Raw genomic sequence first — 22844 nt, 5'->3', positions numbered from 1 at the left:
ACAGTACTGGTTTCAAGCCTCACACCCTGAGGATTATTTTTTTTTTCCCCCCAAGAGTAAGATAAAAATCAATAAATCATCTAATAATCCCTTCTTAAAATTATTCCTTACACAAGGATAATTACAGATTGCAAAATACAGATTGCAAGAAAGACATCTTTCAGCATACACTGTTTTTTTTCCATGAGATTTGGAATTACAAATTGTGATATGCTACTCAAAGACGAGAGATTTATGCTCAGGGATCCCATAATTTCTTTTGTGTTCTTCAAATAGTTTTCTTAGTTTCTGTAGGTACAACGCATGTAGCTGTTCAATCTCTTCAGTGGTGGGGTTCAAGTTCCGTTTCACAGGGATGGGGCTTCCCACTGTAAACCAAACACAACAGCAGCATTCATTGATGTCTCTTTTTAAGAAGAACTGCTCTCCCTCCTGTAACAGCTCCACCACAGCTGCCAACGAGGTGGCAGAATCACAGCGCAATTCTCTTTCCCTGGGGCCTGATCCTGCCTTTCACAAACCTGAGCCCTGGGTCTGGTTCCTACCTTTTGCTCAAGTTCAGATACAATGAATTTAAAAACCCCATCATTTCAGTTTGGCAGTAAAAGAGCAAATGAGAAGGAGGTTAAGTTCCAACTTGAAGGAGCTGTTTACACTTCAATATACAATCCAATGAGCCATATGCTGCTTTGCGATTAGGGCAGTACACCACAAGTTCAAAATAGCATTTAAAAAAATGTACCTTCTCACCATCTTCTGTTCTGATCTGATTACTAAAGGTAACCAATGTCCTCCTAAGAGAACAGCAGTGCCCTCAATCCCACAGCCACATGAAGAGGACGGAAGAAAATACAGATATCCTCAGATTTATTCAAAACGGGTATTGCTGCACCAGCACCAGAAATGTTGTTGGCTACCTCAGCCTAGGGAGTGGTACCACGTAAAACCCCCAAACCCTGTACAGTGTCTCTGAACCATCCATTGCCCACAAGTATCATTCCCACTGAAGCGTTCTCCAGGCATGAGGCACTGCGCAAAGCCTGCTACCTGCTCTGTCAAGCGAGAGCAAGAGGCAGCACGGGAGGTAATTCCACGGAAGTCCAGAGGGCAGCCTCCTCCTCTGCAAAAAGCTACAGCTAAAAAGCCTGCGGCTAAGAGAAGCTTCCCATGATCTCAGTCTTTCTTACGTTATTCAATCACTCCAGATTTGGACAGCTGTTCTTACACTTGGAGGCACTGAGACCTGACCAAGATTACAGAGGAAGTCTATAGAAAAGCAGCGTTAAAAGCACTCCCAGGAGCTTTTACAAAGGCACCTGAAAATCCCTTTCAACAACAGATGTTGCCACTTCAAATTGGATGGTGTTGACTAAAGGGAAGGGAAGTCTAGCCAGAACCACAAAGGGGCTGATTCTGCATGTTCCTCCTGCAGCTTCAGCTGCCAACAGCTCTCCTGCCCTACACAGTGCTGAAGTTCAGACTTCACGTGGCTAGGGGTGGGAACCCAGCCCTGGGTTGAGCAATACCTTAGCAGGGGGTGACACCAATATACATCCAATACAGGAATTCCGGAAGCATGACCGGAAACACCAAACAACCCCCCCAAGCCCTCCTGCAGCAGTCTCTTCTCCTAAGAGTGGATACTTCATGTGGAATCGGAGCCTACACTCATCTCCCTCATTTTCTGTGCAGCTTTAAGCAATCTGCTTAATTTGACATTTTAGAATTGATTCTATTTCCAAAAAGCAGTAACAGTTTTCAGGAAAAACAAGAAAGTGCTTCACTCGCTAAGCCCAAAACACTCAGATATCAGGGACCATGGTTTTGCTGAATTGCATCTCCTTGCTTTAGGAGCCACGGCTTCTGAACCGGGAGGAAACTTGCCAATACCTGGCCACGCTGTCAACACAGCTAACCGGCTCGGGTGGAGCTCAGTGCGACTCTGCACCTTTCAGGAGCTGAGCTAACACTTTTAAAGCCATGTTAAGCCATACCAAGGCCCACCCCAAGAATGCAGGCACATGGTGATAGTTTTCAAACAAAAGGAAACAGAGGCACCAAAGATATAAGATTTCATGAGATCATACAAGTTCTGTTGCAAGACTCTGGTCTTGCTTATTTGTAGCACTCTCATGCTCTAGCCATGGACCACCTCTGCCCTTGCAGTAAATATTACAATGATGAAGATTTGCCTCAAACTAAAAGACATCTTAAGCTTCAGAACAGTCTCGATGTCATAAGACCAGGGAAAAACTGCAGAAAATATGTTGTTCTCATTCCAATGCTTTGAAAACTTTTTGGCTTTAAAATAAGTGACATTTTTAGCCTGCCTGTGCATGGCATGCACGCTCTCAATTAAACATGAATGGATCTTTCCATGGGGAAAAAAACCCAAAAGGGAAGGAAACACCTTAGGGAGCGGCAATGCCATCTAAGCAGCAGCCTGCTGAAGAGCCGTGGCAGAGCTTCCGCAAGGCGCCCTCTCCCTTACCTCCTCCGTCCCTTCTCCCTGTCTGGATGAGCACCGGGTCAGGACTGCACCAGCTCCTCCCAGTAACCTTGCCCCAGAGCACCACCACAGTGGCTGTGCCTCAGCTGAAACACCCAACTGCCGCTTCTCTGCAGGGCTAAGAAATGAAGGTGCTGGGCATCTTACAAAGTAACTGCAGCATCCAGAATCTGCAGCAACAGCTGCGGAGCTGTGGCACCCTTCTGGTACAGACTGGACAACCCTTCGGTTTCTTTGAGGATTCCTGAGGATAGAAGCCCACAAATAACTGCAAATGAAGAGTAAGATTTGGCCGGGGACAGAAAGGGGAAAAAAAGAATCCCCCCTTTTAATTGAGGAAGGAGAGCAATTTAAAAAAAAAAAAGGAAATATTTATTTTAAACCTCACATACTTGTTTTAGATGCACAGTAACCAATTGTTTCTGTTAGAACAGATTTATAAATTTACACAGGTATTAGTAGCACACTTAGGCATTTCTAAACATTTGCAAAAGCATTAGAAAAGGCACAGGGAACTTACCAACAGTATGAATAGGTTGCCTGTAAGGTATTAAGCCAAAACTGTATTGAAACACTCCTCTAGCATGAAATAGCGGTAAAGCAAAGCCCATTATCTTTTGCAGCTTCTCCTGTACATTTCTAAGCCATGAACCTCTGGGGTTTGCAACTTGCTTGAATAGTTCATTTTCACCAAAGGAAAACACCGGGACCAGATGAGCCCTGTAAAACAATGAACACACTGAGAACCCCTCCTCAGCCTGCACTTGCACCGCAGTTCACATCAGCAGTGTGGAAATGGTTTCATAATAACCAGCACAGAAAGCTTTGACAGCTCTAGACTTGATCAGCAACAGGCATTCAACTCTTCTGATATGCAGCTGCTCTTTGTCTGCCTTGGCTGTTTTGGGTTTTAGAAAAAAAAAAAGCGATTAGCATACAACTAGCAACTAGCTTTTGGGCAGTATTTAGCTGATTGGTACCCATCACAACTTGTTATGACTGTTCATAATCATAAAAATGAATAATTATGATATATACAATTATAATTATGATCTTGTCCACCACTATTTCAGCAAGACCACCCTTGTTCCACTGCATTTTCTCCCTTGGCAAGCAAAGAAGCCTCATTGCTAACCTTCTAATGCTCCCAGCTGGGTGGCGTGAAAACCAGATCTTGGCTTTCCTCTGCCTTTTGACCGGAATAATACATGCACTTGATTTGAGCACAAAAACCGTGATAAAAAACAGACATCCTTACAGACATGAGTGCAATGCCAAATTCCTCTACTGTCCAATTCCCAGTGAAATCCTGCTTCCTCCAGACTGCTTTGAAAACACTAGCCTTAATCCATTATTACCAGAGGTCAAATCCTACCCACAGAAATTATACTAACTCACTTTGGCTCCTGCACAGCCTAAAGAATTCTCATTCAGTCCATGAATTGGCTTGGGAGGAAAGGCACTGACTAGCTCCCAGACAAGCAACTTAGGCAGATGGAATCAGTGCAGTTGTCTCCAGCAGGCAAAACCACCGCTATATTCAAAACTTGAACTGCAGTATGCTTTTTGATTAACACTTAGTTTCATTAAATAGTATTCTACAGAGTTTAAAGAAAAAAGAGCAGGGTAATCCTCAGCAGTCTCTGAAGGATACAGAGGTGTTTTATTTGCTTTATTTAAGTCTTAGCTTCTATATCTTAGCTCCATTCAGCCCACATTATCCTTGAGAAAAACCTTATTGTAAAATAGCAGCATTGCTATAGTAATGTCAGGATTAATTACTGCAGACCTCTGAATGCCTGAGGATGCACTGAGGACAGAGCCAGCTGGAAAATACTGTGGACAATCAAAACGCACTCGTATGGAAAAGGACCCCAAAGACTATCATTCCCACTCACTACTCTGACTAGTGTCTGTTCAAAGGTTCTTTCTCAAATAGAGCATGTATCACCCAGCCACCTGTAAAGGAAATATCAGAAAGCCTGGTGCATACTGTGGCTATGTAAATACTCCACTTTTTACTACAACACTAAGACAAACAGGAACATCTTGTGGTGCAATAGCACCCTGAGACTGTGGGTTTGTTTTAATCTAGCGAAGACTTTTGCAAGATGCTATGTAGGAGGTTGAGACAGAGAAATAAGTAACTTATGATTGTGAAACTAAAGATAAGTCAGCTGATTCATCATTTGTTTCATGTCTGTAGGATTTCTTCACTTCATATCAGGTACCTGTACTATCTCAGACTAAAATGTCTTTTCCAGAAGTGCAGAGGACTTTTGCTGACATATTCAGACCACATTTGACAAGTTCTTAGCTGAGGAACCACAGCTTCTCTGTGCTGGCAGTACAGGAGAGCACAGGTCACCGCATTGCCCCTTTCTCACTTGATATTTGATCACAAGCACCAGACACATATGCAGGCACTGATGGCAGGTGGTTCTCACCTGCGTCCCGCAAGCCTCCCTTACCTTTCCATTTCCTTGCGAGTTGGAAGCTTGTTTCACATTTTCTTAATTGTTAGAAACAAAGTGTTAAAGCCAGAGGCAATTACAGGATACAGAATCTTTGGGCAGGAGCTCAGGACTGCCAACAGTGCCACAAAAGCTCTGTTAGAGTCATGCTGTCCCACAGCCCTACTGTATAGAAATGAAGCCAGGACTCCTGCACTTCACGTAGAAGCAGTTTTTCTTGCCAGTGCTCAGACCCAGAATGACTTGTAGCCTGGTGGTTAAAGTGACCATGTGTGAGGTGTAGGTTTCCAGTCACTCAGGGAGAGACAGGCATTATCACCCTAGTGGAGGGCTCTAGGCAACTAAGCCTCTTTGTTAAAGAGGAGGACCATCACTTGAAACAAAGGACTTCATTAGGAAGGAAACAGCCATTCCTGTGTTTTGTAAGTGTCCTGATCTTGTTCTTCTGTGTTGGGGATGCTTTTGAAATCAAGACCATGAGCTGCATAGGTGTATCTAGTTTCTCAATCCAAATCAGTTTAGATGAGAGATAAACACCAGCCTTTGTGATCTGACAGATCAGACGCTTATGGACATGCTCAAAACAAAAAGCATCTAAATACTTTTCTAAACTTCATGGTTAAAAAATAAAAGCTACTGATAGTGTTTAGGATCCCACTGAATTAATCAGCAGTTGAGCTGAAATCGAGTAAAGACTCAGGCACTGAAGTCCTAATTTAAATATGCAAGTGGTGTTTTTGGGTACAAATTAGACTAAAATGTTACTTTCTATCAGTGAACAGGTCCTTTATGTGACTTTTAGTGATATGTGTAAGAAACCCTCTTGGAATATTTTGACACAGAATAGTTTCTAGAAAAAAATGGACCTTGGCATCCTGTGTGAAAACAGAGAGCTCTTCTCAGAGATCACCTTTTCCCCAGGTAATAGCTTAAAAAACTGTTACGATCTCCCAAGACCAGTATTTTTTTTTTCTCATTGCTTCACATGTTAATATATAATCCTGGGAGCTGTTCAGAAAGCTTAGCACAAACAAGTAATTGGTTCCAATATTCCTAGTATACAATACATCTAGAAGAGTCCATCACAAACACAATAGCTTATACTGTGTGAATCACTCAAAAGATATTAATACCATCTCTGTTTAGGCACACACTGATGGCTGTTTGACAGTAAAAAGTAAACTAATTTTTCTTGAGTTTTTCACAAAAAATTCCCAGAAACTAACTTCTGCAAATAACAATCTTCAAAAGAAAGTCTTTAGAATAAAGATGAAACAAATCTCCCTAGACCACAATTTTCAGTAATTTAAAATGATAATATAATTCTATCTTAATATAATTTCAATTTACAGAACAGAAAATAGAATGTCTGCTCTACTCAGCAATAACAGCCAAGGTTTACTAAGTGTTTCATAATTCTTACTTTTTTGCTGGTACAACAAACAACTGAAACAAAACACCGAGATATGCTAATAACACCTACTGCTTACAAATTATGAAAGTCAAAGGAAGTTTTCAACACTCCCAGATTGGATCTAGGTGGACAGACTGGCTCCTATGCCAGACACCTGCATGTTCTTAGACAAGCGACTCTTTCAAATTCTAATTATGTGAGTTTACTATATATAATATGAACTATATTTAATATGAACTATATTTAAGAATCAATCTGTATTCAAAGCATGCTTACTACAGCAGCCCAGATGGGAAACTTACCCATGTTTCAAGGCCATTTTAATAAAGCCCTTCCTCTTGAGGATGTTCAAAGTTAAACTCCCAGGATGTGCATTCAGAGATTCCTCTGCTCCTCCGATCACAATGATGGACGCGTGGCCACCTCCTTCATTATTCAGCACATACGAGACACTCTCCTTGGATGCAGACACCATGCCTTCAGGAGCAAGTATTTTAAGAGTGATTGCTAAATCTTCATGTACAAGTATAGTGAAATGTAAGAAATATTTTTAAATACCTAAATGATGTTTCCAAATGATTACAGCACAGAACAGGGTTCAACCCCCTCATTCTGCAACAGATTTGGTCTAAGGTAAGTCCTTTCAGTTAATACTGATGAGCTAAATGCTGCTTCCCTATCACAGGAGTTTTGAGATCTTCAGGGAGGAGTGTTGCTCTTCTGTCAACTTGACTCCCCCTCAAAGATTCTGTACCCGAGAACAGAAGAGTTGAATGGCAGCAGCTACTGTTGAGAGGCAGCAGCTAAAGCCATAGAGCAGATGCATATAAACATAGGCACAGAGGGTTTAACAGAACGAATAGAGGACTTGTGAACTCAAACACGGATCTACAGTGCCAAGCTGATCCCCTTCATTCTTTTCAAAGCTATAAAGCAGCAGCTCCATCTAAGGCAATGGCTTGACAGCATCAGAAGAAGCAAAAAAAGGCTCACTTGTACCATTCCCAACAACTGCATCAGCTCATTCTCTAGGAACCAGGAGCTGGCACTCATCTATTTAAGCTAAAATAGCAGACTATATGAAGCTTTCCTGGTACTACTGCTGACCCTGATACTTCTAATCAGAGGCACACTGCTGTACGACCCTTTAGTATCAACTTAGACCTTTCTCTGAACTTGGCACTTTGAAAAATCCCCTTTCACACAAATATGCATCTAACCCTGCCAGAGTTCCTGTGTGCCATAAGTTTTACTTCAAGGGCTCATAGTGGTACCATTTACCCAGAAACTACATTTAATTAGATTGTGTTGAATTAATACAGTCTAATTTACAATCTAGAGATCAAGACTAGCTTGCATTGTTGTTGCTTTTTACAGGTCTAGTATCAAAGTGTGCTCTTTTGGATGCTAAGCAAAGACTTCATCTCCCGTTACCCACTTGCTTTTTTTCCCTATTAGGGACATTACGACATGGATTATGAAAATCTCAGAAGAAAGGGAAGATGATTGTGATCTAGTTTTGAGAGCTGGCCACCAAGAGGAATAGCTTGCTACTGGAGCAAGTTCAGACCTCAGTAAAAAGCTACTTCCATTTCCCATGTATGCCTTCACAGTCACTGTTGCTCTGAAAAATGCAGCTGGCCCAAGACTCACAAGTAATCCGAGTGATGCTCGTTCACCAGTCGGCATGCATTTTCTCTGGAAGAGAAACAAGAGCCTGTCTTTCCCCAGGACAAATTTCTCTCCCTGCTGAAGCAGAGATGTCAGCCTGCGTGCACGGCATTGCTTCCCACCTGCTCACACTGCAGCTCAGTAATGCTGCACCTGCTCTTCCCAATGACAACTGCAGCCTGGCAGCCTTCAGAAATGGGGAGCAAAATACTGGGAGATGAAAAAACAAGCTAGGAGCATGGCTTCCAACACATGGAAGATTTTGCAAGTGTTTTATGATTTGACTGATAACCTGTATTATACCAAAGGTCCCCTCTGGTTTATCAGCTACATACAAAACAAGCTACAATGCTGACTATTCTTTAGTATGCTTTTTACTAAAGCTGTTTCTCATCTATCAGGTAAATATTTGTTCCTGTGGGTCAAGATGCCAAAAACGTGTAAAGCTCATTTCCAGGCTAGGCAATGTTTAAAACTCTGATCTTGCCACTGCCAACCCCTTAAGTTTGCAAGCCTGAAAAAATCCCCTCAGAAATAACATTTGTATGGAAGGGTGTTCACCGGTACATTGAAGTATACACGGATATGCAATTCTGATATCAATCTGAACAACATCCTAGGCATGTTTCTACAAATGGAGCAGCTGAATAACTTATCTGAAATCACAGCGTCTGTGTTGCAGGAATAAGGGCTAGAACTCGGTCTCCCAAACCTAGTCTTGTGCACCAGCCCATATTTACTCATGCTCTAGTTTAATGAATTTAAGTGAAATAACTCCTGTATTAAACCACTGGGGGGAACACTAGTCCCGATTTCATTGTACATTCTGCTGTTGCACAAAATTTATTGCTTGTTATTTTTATCTTTTATTACCACAGTACCAATCATGAATATCACTCCTTTATGACAAATGCTGCTCAGAGAAAAACGTTCCTGTCTTTAGAGTTTACATCTCCATTAAAATTACACAAATTTGCAACATGGGACCTCAGTCAGAAGTAGGCAATTAACTTCTGACCAGAAAGATATTTGTAATGAGTAGGACTTCAAGCCTTTCAGATAAGAGATTATTCTCAATTCCTTTTAAAAGTGTCTGTGCAATGACTAAATAATGTTATAAATGAATATGCCCTTCTCTTCTTGTAAATAACTGGTACTCAATACTGCTATCTCATAATTCAAGGGAAAAACAGCAACTTTTTTCATGAAGGAAAAAAAGAGCTCAGTGATATAGTTTAACAAAACTATTAATAAAACCTTTCAAATTGTTTTGGAACACCAGCTCATCATAAAACAGAGGTTTAATTTAGCACCAACGCTGATCCTTCTGAAGTGAAATTACTTACCATTCATACGTACAGGAATGGACCCTACATTTGAAGCAGAAGCTGTAATGCGGAGTAACAGCTGAGACATTCTGCTTTTACCTACCAGCACTCATTATGTATTCTCTGAAGAAGGGACAGCCGAACCAGATGGGCATGATATGAAGATACGGAGTAAGCCCAGGAAATAAATTTTTGAAACTTGGACCAGTGCAAAAGTTTCCAAAGGCTCCAGCTACCAGGACCCCATGAGGGTGAAAGCCAAGTAAGTAGTTGTGATTTGGATTCAGATCTGAAGTTTTTATAAGCTGAAAAATAGAGACAGTGGAGGGGCATTATAACCTTTACCTCAGAAGGGTTCTCAAAAACAAGTATGGTGATTGCACATTGACAAGATGCAGAATTGATGACAATTCATTTCCTTCTGCGCACTTTAAACTACTGTCCTGTTTTACAGCTGAACAAAGTTTAAATACATGCGTCTCAAGATATCATGTCTAGCACTTACTGTTCTGAGGCACTATCTTGCGACCCAACAGTACAAGTAGAAAATCAGCCCCCACCCCTTTTTGTCACTAACTCTCAGACTTCCCATGTTTTAAAAAGAAGTTAAGTTTACCCTGGAGTAAGCATTAGAAATTTACCAAAGATGAGCCTTAGATGTTTGTCCATGCTCATGGCTATTCAAGCTGTCTCTGTTCCAATGTTTACAGTTCTGTGAGAAAACTTCTACTCACGTGAATGGGAAAGTATTCCCTAAAGTACTTCCAAACAGTCCAGCTTCTGACCCATTGGGACCGTCTGCCCCCTGTGCATGGCGTTTCCCAGTCAAGGTAGAGCCACAGAAGATACAGAACAGCAAGGAACCAGAAGTTGCCGAGGATCAAGATCACAAAGAATCCACAGCAAAACTCTGCTACAGGAGACAAAAAAAAGAAACCACAGCAGGCATTAATCACACCTGTCACCTTTAAGACCTTGAATTCCCAGCTCTGATATTTTTATTATGGATGTTACTCAAAATGCATACAAATCAAAGTTAGCTTATTCCACATTGTGTGAATGTTGTTACGCTGAGGGTGAAACACCTACAAGGGTGTATCACCTCAGTCTGTATTTCTTACTCTACTGCTGGACGAATAAGCCCAAGATGATGTTGGTTTACTTTAATATAACAAAAACATGAGCTGATGACAAACACACTTGTCTCCTCCCATGCTGATGGTGAACACTAATGTGTGGTAGAAAGGATCTGGTTTACCTACGACAGGTAAGTCTTACTAAGACCCTAGTTAAGATCAGCTTAATTCAAAAGAGAGATTACTTGGGCATTGAAAACTCAGAGCGGATTCTCTATACCAAGCAGGTTTCAAGCTGCTGAAATTCAGAGCTTAACTTGGCCTAGAGGCACTCTTGTGTTTCTTCCAACCTGAATACTTATTTTTTGTGAACTTCTGCCAACTTGCCCTTATGCTTAGTTTGACTGTGCCTTCAGAGTAGAAATGGATATATTGTCGTGGGGTAACGGAGAACTACTGCAGAATCCAGAAGCTGACAGAGCAAGCAAAGCTGCTGGTTAGATTGAGTAGGAAAGGAAGGGAGGAACATTCCCATTTCTGGCAGGGAGTGAGCAGAAAAATAAGGAATTGCATTTGCTCCAATGAACAGAGAAGAGAACAACCATAAACAAAACCAGAAGCAGGATAAAATCTACTGTTTTGAAGGATACTGAAGAATGAAGTATCATCAGTACAGAAGCTCATTGTTTCCTGCCTAAACAGGCAACCCTGGTCTTGCACAGAGAAGCACCTCAGTAAGAGCCCTAGAAAAATACCACAGCTAACTGAGGCCCACAGACCTCCAAAGTCGATGTGGAAAATAGCCAAAAGCTGCAACAACAACTTCTAGGGAACCTCATTAAGGCAGGATGAATAACACAGGTGAAAGATGACACTCAGTTCCATTGCTCCAGAGGAAGAACTCACTGGGAATCCCACAGCAGCAACATTTCAAAATATGGCAGAGAAATATTTTGAGGAAAAGTCATTACCTGTTCTTTGAAGAAGAGATCCTGAAACTAAAGAACTAGGAATGCTAATCTGGACAGGATGCCAAGGTTCACCATCTTAAGTTTGAGTAAGTATGAGAAGTTTTTCTAATTGCCATAAATCAATTAATTTCAAGTTGTTATTCAAAAATTGTTAAGTATTTATATTTCCCACCCTTCCTTTCAGAAGGACTTTTGGCTCTGCAGAATCACATGGCTTTTTACTATCAGTTTCCTAGCCAAATAGCTGAAAAGTTGCTTTGGATCAAAGCATCCTTGCTGTGAGAGCTAATTAAATCAGCAGTGGTAAGTGCCAGATAGCACTACTTAACATTATGCAGACAAACATACATGAGATCAACAAGCTCACTGCTTTGTTTTAGCTAGAATACGTTCCTGCATGCATGTGAGGAGGTATGGGGAGATAAGTATGCTGTCAGGACTTCCTAAGGGGAGCTCAGCATCACGGAGGATGAAGCTAATTTATTATTGCATTCGCAATGAGACACGCAAAGCAAATTCCTTTTACCATACCTCCTTATTAGTTCACTGCATTAGCAGCCTGCCAGATGAGTTAAACACTGATGACTCAAAACCAATGAGCCTATAAGCACAAAACCAGTGTTTTCTCCTGCAGAGAAGACAGTGAGTAAAAACATGGCAATCACTTCACCTAAATTCATAAACAAGCAAAATTGGAATTTGGCACTTTACTGTATCATTGCCTCCTCGGATGTAGTTCCAGTGTACACTGTAAGCTTAATTCTTTGCTTAAACTTGAATTCAAGCTTTGAAAATATCTCTGTGGTGTATTGGAACAATGGGGGAAAAGAGAAACAATACAGATTAAAAGACAAATCACTGCCATGAGCCTCTGAACATCTGGTGTGACAGCCACCATTGGTAAGATTTGACATCCCTTTTTCTCCATTTCGCGATTTACAACATCTGCATACTCACTGGTTACAGGAAATGGATGAAAAATATTATATATAGTGTTAGCTAGCAGTACTGGCAGCCATCCTGCCTAATGATGTTCGAACTCCTGATGCTTCACTCAGTAAATAGGCTCTAAGCTTGCAGCTGCGGGCATGAAATTAATAAAATAGTTAAATACCACAGAGATAGGAAGTAGAAAACCAGCATATTGGGTGGGGAAATACAGGTGATCCCAGCAACTGGAAGCTCCGAATGCACCTGCAGTTACTAAGGAGCCAAAAATGTCTGAGTAATATCTGTTGTAAGGGCCATCAAGTCTAAGATTGTCCACTAGAAGACAAACCTCCCATTACTCTCAGAGCAGTCACAGACCATGTCCAGCCAGCGCAGGTGTATCCTAGGTGGCCAGGGCGCTCGTCTCAATCCAACCAGCACTACAGGCTCTCTGTAGTACCCCACAAAGCCATGCAAAGCAGCTCGCACCGAGACCTCCAGACTGCTCGACAACACGGACAGGTCCGAGCTACGAGCCAGCTCCTCCTGTTTCCCATGTGCCCTTAGCCAAGCTTTCTCTAAACACATTGTGCTGCTATGTCTTAAATGAGCTGGACACTTTCAGAGTTCAGTGATTTGAACTTCTTCCCACAAAGAACATGATAAACAGGACATCTTTATCCCACTGGCGTTCTAGTACACAGGTAGAGATGCGATTTTTAATACTATACTTCTCTGGGCTTTAGAAGTACATGTGCATACCAATACACAAAGCAAGGTGAAATGCTCATTTCTTACATCTATGGCCACAGGAGGAAAAAAAATGAAAGATGTCATATTCTTCAATAACCACGTTGATGTACCTACAACAGAACAGTCTTTTCTTCACCTCCAGTCTTCAGAGCAGCAATGCCTCCAAGCTGGGTGTCTGAGGAACAGAACATTGGAGGGAACACACAAGGAGAACTGCACAGTGGCGTCTTCATCCCTAATGAGCATTTGCTCTTCTCTATTACACCTCAAGGTACCACTAATAAGTTGATTTTGGCATTAAAAAAAAAAAAAATTTCCCTGCTTAGTGGATTCTTTCATTAGGGAAAAAGAAAAAAAAATTAAGATCAGCCTTAGTTTCTGGAGATACTTTCTAAATTATTTATAAGTCACAAACAAAAGGATAGAAATTTAAATTAAGTAACACATAGAGCAAATAGACTCCAACAGTCCCATCAGAGGAAGACCTGAGACAACAGGCAACACCTGAGAGGAGACAACCTGCCAAGGCAACAGTCAGCAAGTTCATGCTTCTGCAGAGTACTGCTCTGCAGCTCTTACACAGAAGTATCTTTTTTAAAAATGGAGTCATAATGTTATTACTATCCTGCACTAATTGCATTAGTCTGTGCAATTCTGTCAATATACAGATTTCCACCAGAAGCACAGGAACTTGCTGCCACTTTTTACCCATGGCAGATATGGACTCCTCAGCAAAGAACAAGCTGGGAATTTATTTGAACTAACTGCACTGGAAAATTATTGAAGTCCATAGGAATTTGGTAGCAATCTCCAAGACTGAGGTGGTGAGGAGGTCAGCATTTGTTGAATATGTATCAGTCTCCTGTAGTGGAGGTCCTTTGTCAGTTTATTGGTCACAACTGGGAGCCCCAATCTCAAGGATATTTGAGCACTCCTACCAAGGAAGCTGTATTTCAACACTACTATAAAACAATACAAACCTTCAGATGCCAAGGTTTGTTTACTCTGGATTTTGGTTCCAGTTCCCAAGCAAGCAGACCTTCCATTGGCAAATACCGATAAACTAGAGATACAGAGCATTAGGCACTATTGACTTGTAGATAGAGTGGTCTGGATACAGTAAATCCCCTAGTTAACTAATTACCAAATCCCAAGACAGCATGCCAAATTTAGTCTACATATTTCCTGTTTCTTTTATTTCCCCTTAGGCATCCACTATCAGTTATGTTCACATACAGGTTGCCAAGCCAGGGCCTCTGGCCTGACACAGCACAGCTGTTTTTCTCTTCTTATTCTCGAGAGATACAAACAAATATACAGAGATACACGGTTAAATTCCCTCCCTAAGATGCAGGTAACAAGAGGCAGCATTCCTAGAAATACTAGTCAGTCAGGCATCAGCAAGTACCCTGTTATTCTCTGTGATCACACATCAGTCCCTGCCCATGGCCAGCAATAAGCTTCAGGGATAGATGAATACAGACTGACAAAATCAAGTAGCAATACCAGCCAGCTTGCTAGGAAAGGCTCACAGAACTTAGCTGAGTTTTCTTAGGTATCAAAAGACAGTTTTTTAAAAAAGGCTTTGAGAAGGAATGAGACCATTTTCATTAGCCAGATACAGCTGATGAATTAAATCAGCACCAGATAACAAAACACCATTACATGTTTGGGGAAAAGTTTATTTTTTTTGCTTTAGCACATTACAGTGACACCTTCTTTCTCAACACATAAGCCACTTACTATTCCAGCAGCAATATCTCACTCTGTGGCAAATGTTTCATCTTTTCTATTCTTTTGGGGAAACCAGATCCACAATTCAAAACTGTCTCCAGCCAAGTGCAATTAACAGAATGCTTCTTCCTACATGCACAGAAGTTTAATCACCAGAGAACAGGATGTAGTTTAATATACACCAATGTCTTTAGCATATTGTTTTGTGGCTTCATGCAGGTTAAAGTATACCTTTTATTAAAGTATACCCCTATTTTATTATGTACTGATCTTGTATTATTAAGTATTTTGCAAATAAACACAGGGGTGCATGCACACTCCCTAGGTGTCCAGCAAAAAGACCAGTGTGCCACACTGGACCTAGAAAAAGTGAGCCATAGAAGAGGCACCATTCTCCCCCACCACCATCTTGTCTCAAAACAAAATCCTGGTATCCTTGTCATAGGGTTAAACTCTCATTTCTATCTCATTGTCTGGGCCAAGACACCACCACTCCACCCAAGTTACCTGATTCTGCATTTGGTTTTGTACATGCTCAAATTCCACTGCTCCTTTTCACATCACGTGCACAGGAGTCGGCAGAAGAGAAGCTCTCCACTCACCTTCTAGCTTTATTTTCTCCAAAATGCTGTCATTTGATTTGTGTACATTAGAGAGGAAGAAAAATAAAAGGCTAAAGCATCTGCAAAGAAGCCCTTAAACCAAATCTCATTGATTTTTCTTTGTTTAAATTATTTTGCCTTTAAATGAACCCTTTGATCTACCTCCTGCCTAGGTACTGATCGCCTCCCAGTACAAACTGAACCTCACTCACAGATGTGCAGTACTGAGGCACAGAGCTCATCCCTGCAGCACACTTACATACCAGGGGTAAATGGCTGCTCAGTGACATCCGTTGCATCCATTAACAGTGACAATGTCTTTTGTGTATATGTACCATGAAACCTACAGTACAAAAATGGGAGCAATGTAACGCCTCTGCTCTTGCCCCTGGTCAGTCCAGCAGCACTTACAGGCTTAGAGATTTCACTCCTCCAGGTGACTTTCTGCCTGGGGTTGGGCTGGACAATGGCACAGAGAGATCACAAGCAGGTATCTACACGCAGTTTCAGAGGCAGACACCATATGGGTGCTTGCACGAGCTTGGAACGGGGCCAGACCTGCCCAGGGACTGTCAGCCCCTGGCCAAGCCCATGAACCTCTAACACAGTAATTACAGGCATAAAACTACATCTGTCAGAATTGTCTGTTTCAGGTTTTTTTCCAAAGTAGGTACTCCAAAATTGCAAAACTTCATATATTTGCTGTTTCAACAGTGAAACACTAATAACGTGAAATTATGCTTCAGCCTGAAGCTGTTTTGAATTTCTGCTTAATACAGCAAGAAACAGCATCATTTTAGTGTTTCCTGTTTTTCAGTTTTCACAGCTTTAGTTTTCTAGACTCCAGGCTGGTACCACTCTTCTTTTAAAAGAAGGAAGCCCATTTAAAACACTCCTCTTTTTCATGGAACTTTACCTAAACTATTTTAGTCTGCTGCACTTGGAGCACCTAAGATAGGAAACCATATGGCAGTTTCCGCTGGCACACGGTGGGAAACTGTTAGATGGGCATTTCTCTCATCTCATCCAGAAGCTCTTAGATACAGATTAGAGCATTTCATAACTTATTTTTTCTTCTGGAGTCATGCCCCTGGATAACTAACAGAAGAACCACTGCTACAATGAAACCTTTTCTGCTTGAGGGTGAACTTTGGCAGCTTGCAGCACAGAGCAGGGAAGCACAGGAACTTACAACCAGAATTTTAAAGAGGTTCCTTTTGTATGTAATGAAATTCTGTGCACATCTGTACAGCTTTTTTGAGGCAGAGGCATGTTTATTCTGCCTACACTTTACAGCGGAAGCAATGTATCTGTAGCGCAGATCCAGCCCAAGCCAGTACGCTGTGTGAAGAAGCAGAACTTTCTTGTTTGTACCGTGCTACTGCAGCTATTTGTTCAGTGTTCGTTGACTGATTTGCTCTTTGTACAAGCGGTGATGAGATTCAGAGTCTTCAACAACTATTGCATATATGTACTTCGGGCCAACTTGTGAGCCTTTGAGCCTTTAGTCACACCAGCACGAGGGCATGTTCAATCATCAATTCCACAGCCTCAGAAAACCATGCAGCATTACAACAAAGCAAACCTGGAGAGCAAGGGGCAAAGACCAACACAATGTGCTTTTTACATTAAATTCAGCTATTGTTAAGGGTCTCAGCCAGAAAGATAAAACCAATTCTTAATTTTCAGAGTCTTCCACCCAAGTCACATCCTGGATTCTAAGTTGTAATAGACTCACGTTCCCTTTACTGCTTACACTGTGTGCCAAACTGTGTTTTCACATGTCACTCCCCAGATTTAAAGCATATCATTACCCAATTCAGCTTTTGTCTTTCAGGTCACTAATTTTTAGAGTTATCTTACCTTATCTGTTAGTCCTATCGGTCCATTTTATTAAGCTATGGTACTTCATCACATACCTAGATGGACAACTTTAGGAACTAAGCCAGTACCCTATTTATTCAGTGCTCTAAACAGAATCCCTCTATCTATAACAGGAATCATTAGTTATCACATCGTGTTATCTGTTAATGTTTTCACACGCAGATATTTTTACATAAGAAAGACTGAATCTACAGAAGATCTTGCTTGGTATAAACTAGCTCCAACCATATACCAACCCCCAAATAACACCTACCCCTCCAACCTATCTTGTGATGAATTCACACAGTATTTCACTTGTACTGGGGCATCTCCTGAATGGTTTGAAAGTGTCACTTTTGAATTCAAGAGCTTACAAACAAACAACATTTCCATACTTTGCGCAACAGACCAAACTAAAGGCTGAAAAATCCAGACATAATGTCAATCCAGAATGTCAGAAACCAACACATTTTTCACTTCAAGTCATTTAGGATTCAGCCATCTGAATTTTCCTGGAGCTAAGTGAAACTTTTTGGCCAGATCACTCAGACTGTCCTATGACTGAAAGGGTACACCTACAAAATGACAAGGTCACCTTGGATAGCTCTAAAGATAAACAACCCCATGAAAGCACAAGCAGATTATTATTATTAGAATCAATTTGTCCACCAAAATTCGAGCATTCTTGCACAAAGATTTTTTCATGATCATGTGCACTCACTATGTTCAATGTAATCAGCCATGAGACCACTTCCTTGTTGATTTTCCCTGACATTTATTCCCAGGCAGGGCCAGCTGCAGCAGACAGCTGCCTACTTCTCCCACTACACTGCAGTAAGGGTGTATTTTCTGCAGCCCAACCACTTCTACTAAGCACACATGGACGTGATTTTCTGCAGCAGCATTGTTACCAACCAGGCTAGGACAAAAATTGTTTCCTTCCACTGCCACTGAACTTCCACTGCATTATCATTAGACTGGAATAATGGCATATTCCAAGATCTAATTCAACAACAGAAAATTAAAAGCACAGGCTATTTACAATGTAGTCACAAACATGAACTGTTTATAGTCGGACCACATACAATTTAGAGGTAACATAAACCAGCCAAGTGCTAAGGATAAACCTGTGAAGGTGCTTCATATCCTCCATGCTTCCCCCACATACACAAATCTTTTATGTGTGGGCTAACAGCCTTAAAAAAAAAACTGAAAGGATTCAGGCCACTACCTGAATGACACTATCTTTGCAAGATATACAAGATATGCACACATTCCTTTTCTCCTTGTAAGTCCTAAACCACAGATGACCGTAACACGATCCACCATTTCCAGTAACACACAGGTAGTCAGTTGCTCTACACCTCAGAACAGTTTTGTTCCGCACGGACTATTTAATAACGGCTTGCCAATTTACACAATCCATGGATCTGGTCCCAGAGAATTAAACCTTAGCTTGCCTTATCAAGTGACTCATTTTATCAAGTCCAAGATAACTACCCATGAGAATAAGATCTGCTGCTGTGAAGAGGTGTTTAGTAATAGGAGTATATTAAGGTATTAAGAAAATTCACTATAGGGGAATAATCAGGGGAAAATGTTTACCAAGTAAAATAGTTAGGAACACTTTCTTAAAGCAAGTGAGGACACTTTTCATAAATGTATAGAAATGGCTGCATTTAAGCCAGTTCACTGTCAATCCTTATTAATTTTCATCACCTAGTTAAATGAGAATTTTATTGAACTACAGAATATGAAGTTATTTTACAAAATTGGTAATGAAAACAGCATTAGTCATGTACCAGCCCTTACGCTCCTGTTCAATAAAAAGTTGTTAGAAACCTAGTGGGCATCTCAATGAGAAGACCTGGTCACTAGCTTGTAAGATCATATTTTGAAAAGAACTCATCAAAAGAAATAGACCCCTCAAAAAAAGAAAAAGCTATCCAGAGCTTTCAGGGAAGAGAAGGCCCAAGCCCAGAAGTGCAATGCTCTTGCCCACCCGGGGATAGTCAGGGAGCCACTTGTCACCCGGTCACCTCTCCTCCCACGTGGAACCACAGGGTGGCACAGACCGATGCCCACGGGTGACGCTGGTTAAGGAAAAAGCCGATTCTTTCCCTTTTCCCTCTGGGACAAGGGTAGGAAGGAGGAAGGCTGTTACCCAGCAGGAGGAAGGAGAATATCCACTGCAGCACGGCGACTGTCTGGATCCTCCTCTTTAGGGGGATGTTGATGGGGGCAAACTCGACCTTCATGCTGACGGCGGGAGAGCAGCGCGGGGAGGCACGGTCCCGCCGGCCCCGGCCCCAGTCCCGGTCCCGGCCCGCCGTACCTGCCCGCCGCCGCGCCGCTCTGCCGCCGCCTCGGCCCTCGGCTTGCGGCGCAGGGACGCGCCCCCTCCCGCCGCCGGCGCTGCCCACGGCCGCGGGGCCCGGGCGCGGCCCCGGCAGGCGGGGACGGGGGGAGGCGGCCGCCCCGGCGCAGCCCGCCCCGGGCACCTTCCTGCCCCGCCCCGGCCACGGGAGACCGGACTCTGAACCGGGAGCGGGCAGAGCCCGGGCGAGGCCGCTGCACCCTCCCTGTCACAGAGACGTCCGAGGCGGCTTCCACAGCCCGGCGCTGCCCCGGCCCCGAGCCGCCGAACGCCGCGCCCGCCCCTGCTTCGAGTACACGGCACCGAGCAACGGGTGCGGAGGCACCAGCGGCTTCCTTAGGGCGCGCGGCGAGCCTCGAGCCCCCGCAGCCAAGCTGTGCGGCGGCAGCGTCGCACACGGCAGCGCCTGAGCCACGCTGGAGGCTTTTGGCGGCCTTTCTCCTCAGAGCGGCTGGCGCCATTTCTGCCTTATCCCCAGCCCCCCCGGCACAGCCTCCCGCTTAAGACTCTTACAGTTAAAGAACTTATGGAAGTTGACGGAGAACTTAAAATTCCTGCGGTATTTGGGTTTAGCTTCTTCGTTTCTAATTAAACCAGCACGTGCACAACCTCGCCCCACCCCCGGCACTTAGCCCGGGGTGTCAGTGATAGGTATCGTCAAAAAAAATCCACTATGAATAAAAAAAAAACCAAAAAACAAAAAACCCCAAACTTGCAAAAGCGCTGTGCCGGTTGCACCCATTTCCCCGTCGGGACAGCCGTAACGCGCCGCAGCCCGCTGCCCACCGCCCCTCACGCCGCTTGCACCGTCCGCCTCACGCCACGGGACGCCGCCGTCAGGGCGCAGGGGCTCCCGGCCAACGGGCTGATGTCACCGCCGCAGCTGTCCGCCGCGCTGCCGGTGCTCGGCGCGCTGCCCGCCTCCTCCCTGGGCGCAGGAGACGGGCGGAGCCGTTCCACAGGTGCCGGGACGGGCTGCCTCCGCACCGTCGCGCCGGAAAACGACGGAGACGGCGGGCGCAGGCGGGAGGAAAGGCGGGCGGCCTTCAGGCAGCGCGGCGGGAGGCGCGGCGCGGTGGGGGCCTGGCGTGTGGCCGCGCAGGCGCGATGCGTGCGAGCCGGTTACCGCCATGCCGACTGTCAGCGTGAAGCGGGACCTGCTCTTCCAGGCGCTGGGCAGGACCTACAGTGAGTGGTGCGGACCGGCCGGGCGGCGGCTGAGGCGGCGTGGTGCAGCCGCCCGCAGCGCCTCCCGGCCGAATTGTCCCGGGAACACTCCGGTCGTGCTTCAGGAGGCGTCCGCGGCCCTGCCGGGCGGCCCCCTCCGGCCACCGCGCTGCCATCAGCCGAGGCGCCTTCCGCCGGCAGCCCGCCCCGGCCCGGGCGGCGATGGGGCGGTCCAGCCATCCCCGGACAGCACCCCTTCGCTCGCTGCTTATCCCGTGTCCGCGGGACTGAACTAGCTCTCGGGGGAAGCCCAGGCTTCAGACCAACAGTGCGTGCCTGTCTCCGCGGGGCTCCCCAGCCGCCTGCTCCCCACAAGCCCACGGCGTGCCAAAGCCGTGCGTTCTCCCTGGACCCTTCAGCTTGTTGTCCAGATACGTGCTGTTTGAGTCCCGATCACTCGGGAAATCAGAACCACGCACTTCCAAATCGTGGTTTCTGCTTGGAGTTTCACTGTCTCTTTTAGGAACCGGTTAAATCAAAAAGGAGCCGGAAGCGGTGCGAGTAGGCAAAGCAAACACTTAATGCTGTGTTTTCATTCAGTCCTTCTTCCCCGGCTCTTTAGAAACCTGACTTAAGAACTGTTCGATTGGCTGAATTTGCGTTTAGGGACGTGCAGCAGTTTATCTCGCCCACACTGGAGTTGGTGGGCTCTTGAAACACATGAGTGCCAATCTCCATTTTCAGGTCAGGGTTGTGTTACTCGCGTGTCATTACACAGTTGATGCAACCTCTCTATGACAAGCTGACTGATTAAAAAAGTAGCTATTGGCAGAAGCTGTCCAATTACTCCTTCCTGTTTTCATTATCTGTTCAGGCCAGAGTTACTCTGACAAACTCGGCTGAGGAGCTGGTAGTGAAGCTAGACTCCAAGGCTCAGAAGCCATTGCTGTGATTGTAAGAATAATGTGTCAATAAATTCCATATGTACTAAAGAAACTGCTACTTGGATGCAAATATTGTAAATTTTGCAATTCTTTAAATTACTTTTACCCTTTTTTTCAAAATAGCATTTGTTATCTTTTTTGAAAACATTAAAAACATACACAAAAAATTACTTTAAAAGCCTGAGGTCTGCTTATTAATCAAAATTCATCTTCTTTCTTCATAGCTGATGAAGAATTTAATGATCTTTGCTTTGAGTTTGGTTTGGAGCTTGATGAAGTTGTAAGTAACATTTTTATTTGTTACTTTTTCAGTAGATGTAGTGTACTGACAGCATTTATATTTGGTAAGAGTTTGTATTGCATTATTTCCAGCATATTCCCTGGTACGGTGTTGGCCGATGCCCTCTAGCATGTACCAAGAAAATGTCTAGGCAAGGTTTGGAGGATACCATGCGCCAGGTATCCTCAGAAAACAGCATGGACAAGACTTGAAGGTCCCCTTCAACCTGTATGATCTTTCAGCAGTACTGCAGCAGCAGGCTTCTCATCCTAAAACATGTTCATACATCTCTGTACCGCAGGGCAGAATATGTGACACATACCATTAGGTTCTTGTTATAGAATACCATTGTAATAGACTGTATTAACACAGATGTTTTGAATCTGAAAAGAAAAACAGACATACAAAAATTACTGTCTTGGAAGCAAGAGAGGCCAAGGTGGCATATTGCTATACTTTGTGGAGGTCAGCAGTCTGTGCCACATGGTCTTCAATCTCTGGCCCCTTATTATTTACCAGCATAAATAAAGCCAAAGACCATGTATTGAATATATTTTACAAGATTTGTTTGGCTTTGTTTTCTACACATTCTTCTGTGCAATATCCACAAAAATGTATTTGACCTGGACATTGTTACCTAAGTTGTAACTAAATTATATTTAAAGCTTTGATTTAGATTCTGTACTTGTGAAAATTTGCTGGCTCTGTTAACTGCATCTATGTAAATCTTGTTCAAGTAGACCTGTTTTGG

The 22844-nt window shown here is 43.5% G+C and overlaps 2 protein-coding genes across 2 annotated transcripts in view; one reads left to right on the top strand and one right to left on the bottom strand.

The window, feature by feature from the left end:
* Positions 1-213: 213 nt before the first annotated feature.
* On the bottom strand, positions 214-19583 carry MOGAT1 (monoacylglycerol O-acyltransferase 1; the record flags this gene model as incomplete). The annotated part of the gene is made up of 6 exons (XM_082003913.1): positions 214-368; positions 3030-3229; positions 6700-6874; positions 9500-9701; positions 10131-10309; positions 19490-19583. The coding sequence occupies 6 exons, from the start codon at positions 19581-19583 to the stop codon at positions 214-216; spliced, it is 1005 nt and encodes a 334-aa protein (XP_081860039.1).
* A 367-nt stretch (positions 19584-19950) lies between these two features.
* FARSB (phenylalanyl-tRNA synthetase subunit beta) overlaps positions 19951-22844 on the top strand; it is a gene marked incomplete at its 3' end in the record, with an annotated part of 41575 nt that continues 38681 nt past the window's right edge. Inside the window, exons 1-2 of the mRNA XM_082003450.1 lie at positions 19951-20890; positions 22038-22093. Of these exons, the coding sequence (XP_081859576.1) occupies positions 20833-20890; positions 22038-22093 (114 nt within the window). The 5' untranslated portion in view covers positions 19951-20832. The remainder of the gene's footprint in view (positions 20891-22037; positions 22094-22844) is intronic.

Source organism: Phaethon aethereus (genome assembly GCF_964289735.1).
Source record: "Phaethon aethereus genome assembly, chromosome: 9".
Lineage (NCBI taxonomy): Eukaryota > Metazoa > Chordata > Aves > Phaethontiformes > Phaethontidae > Phaethon > Phaethon aethereus.
Note: the sequence above shows the minus strand (reverse complement) of the source record. Positions and strands in the feature narration are given on the sequence as shown.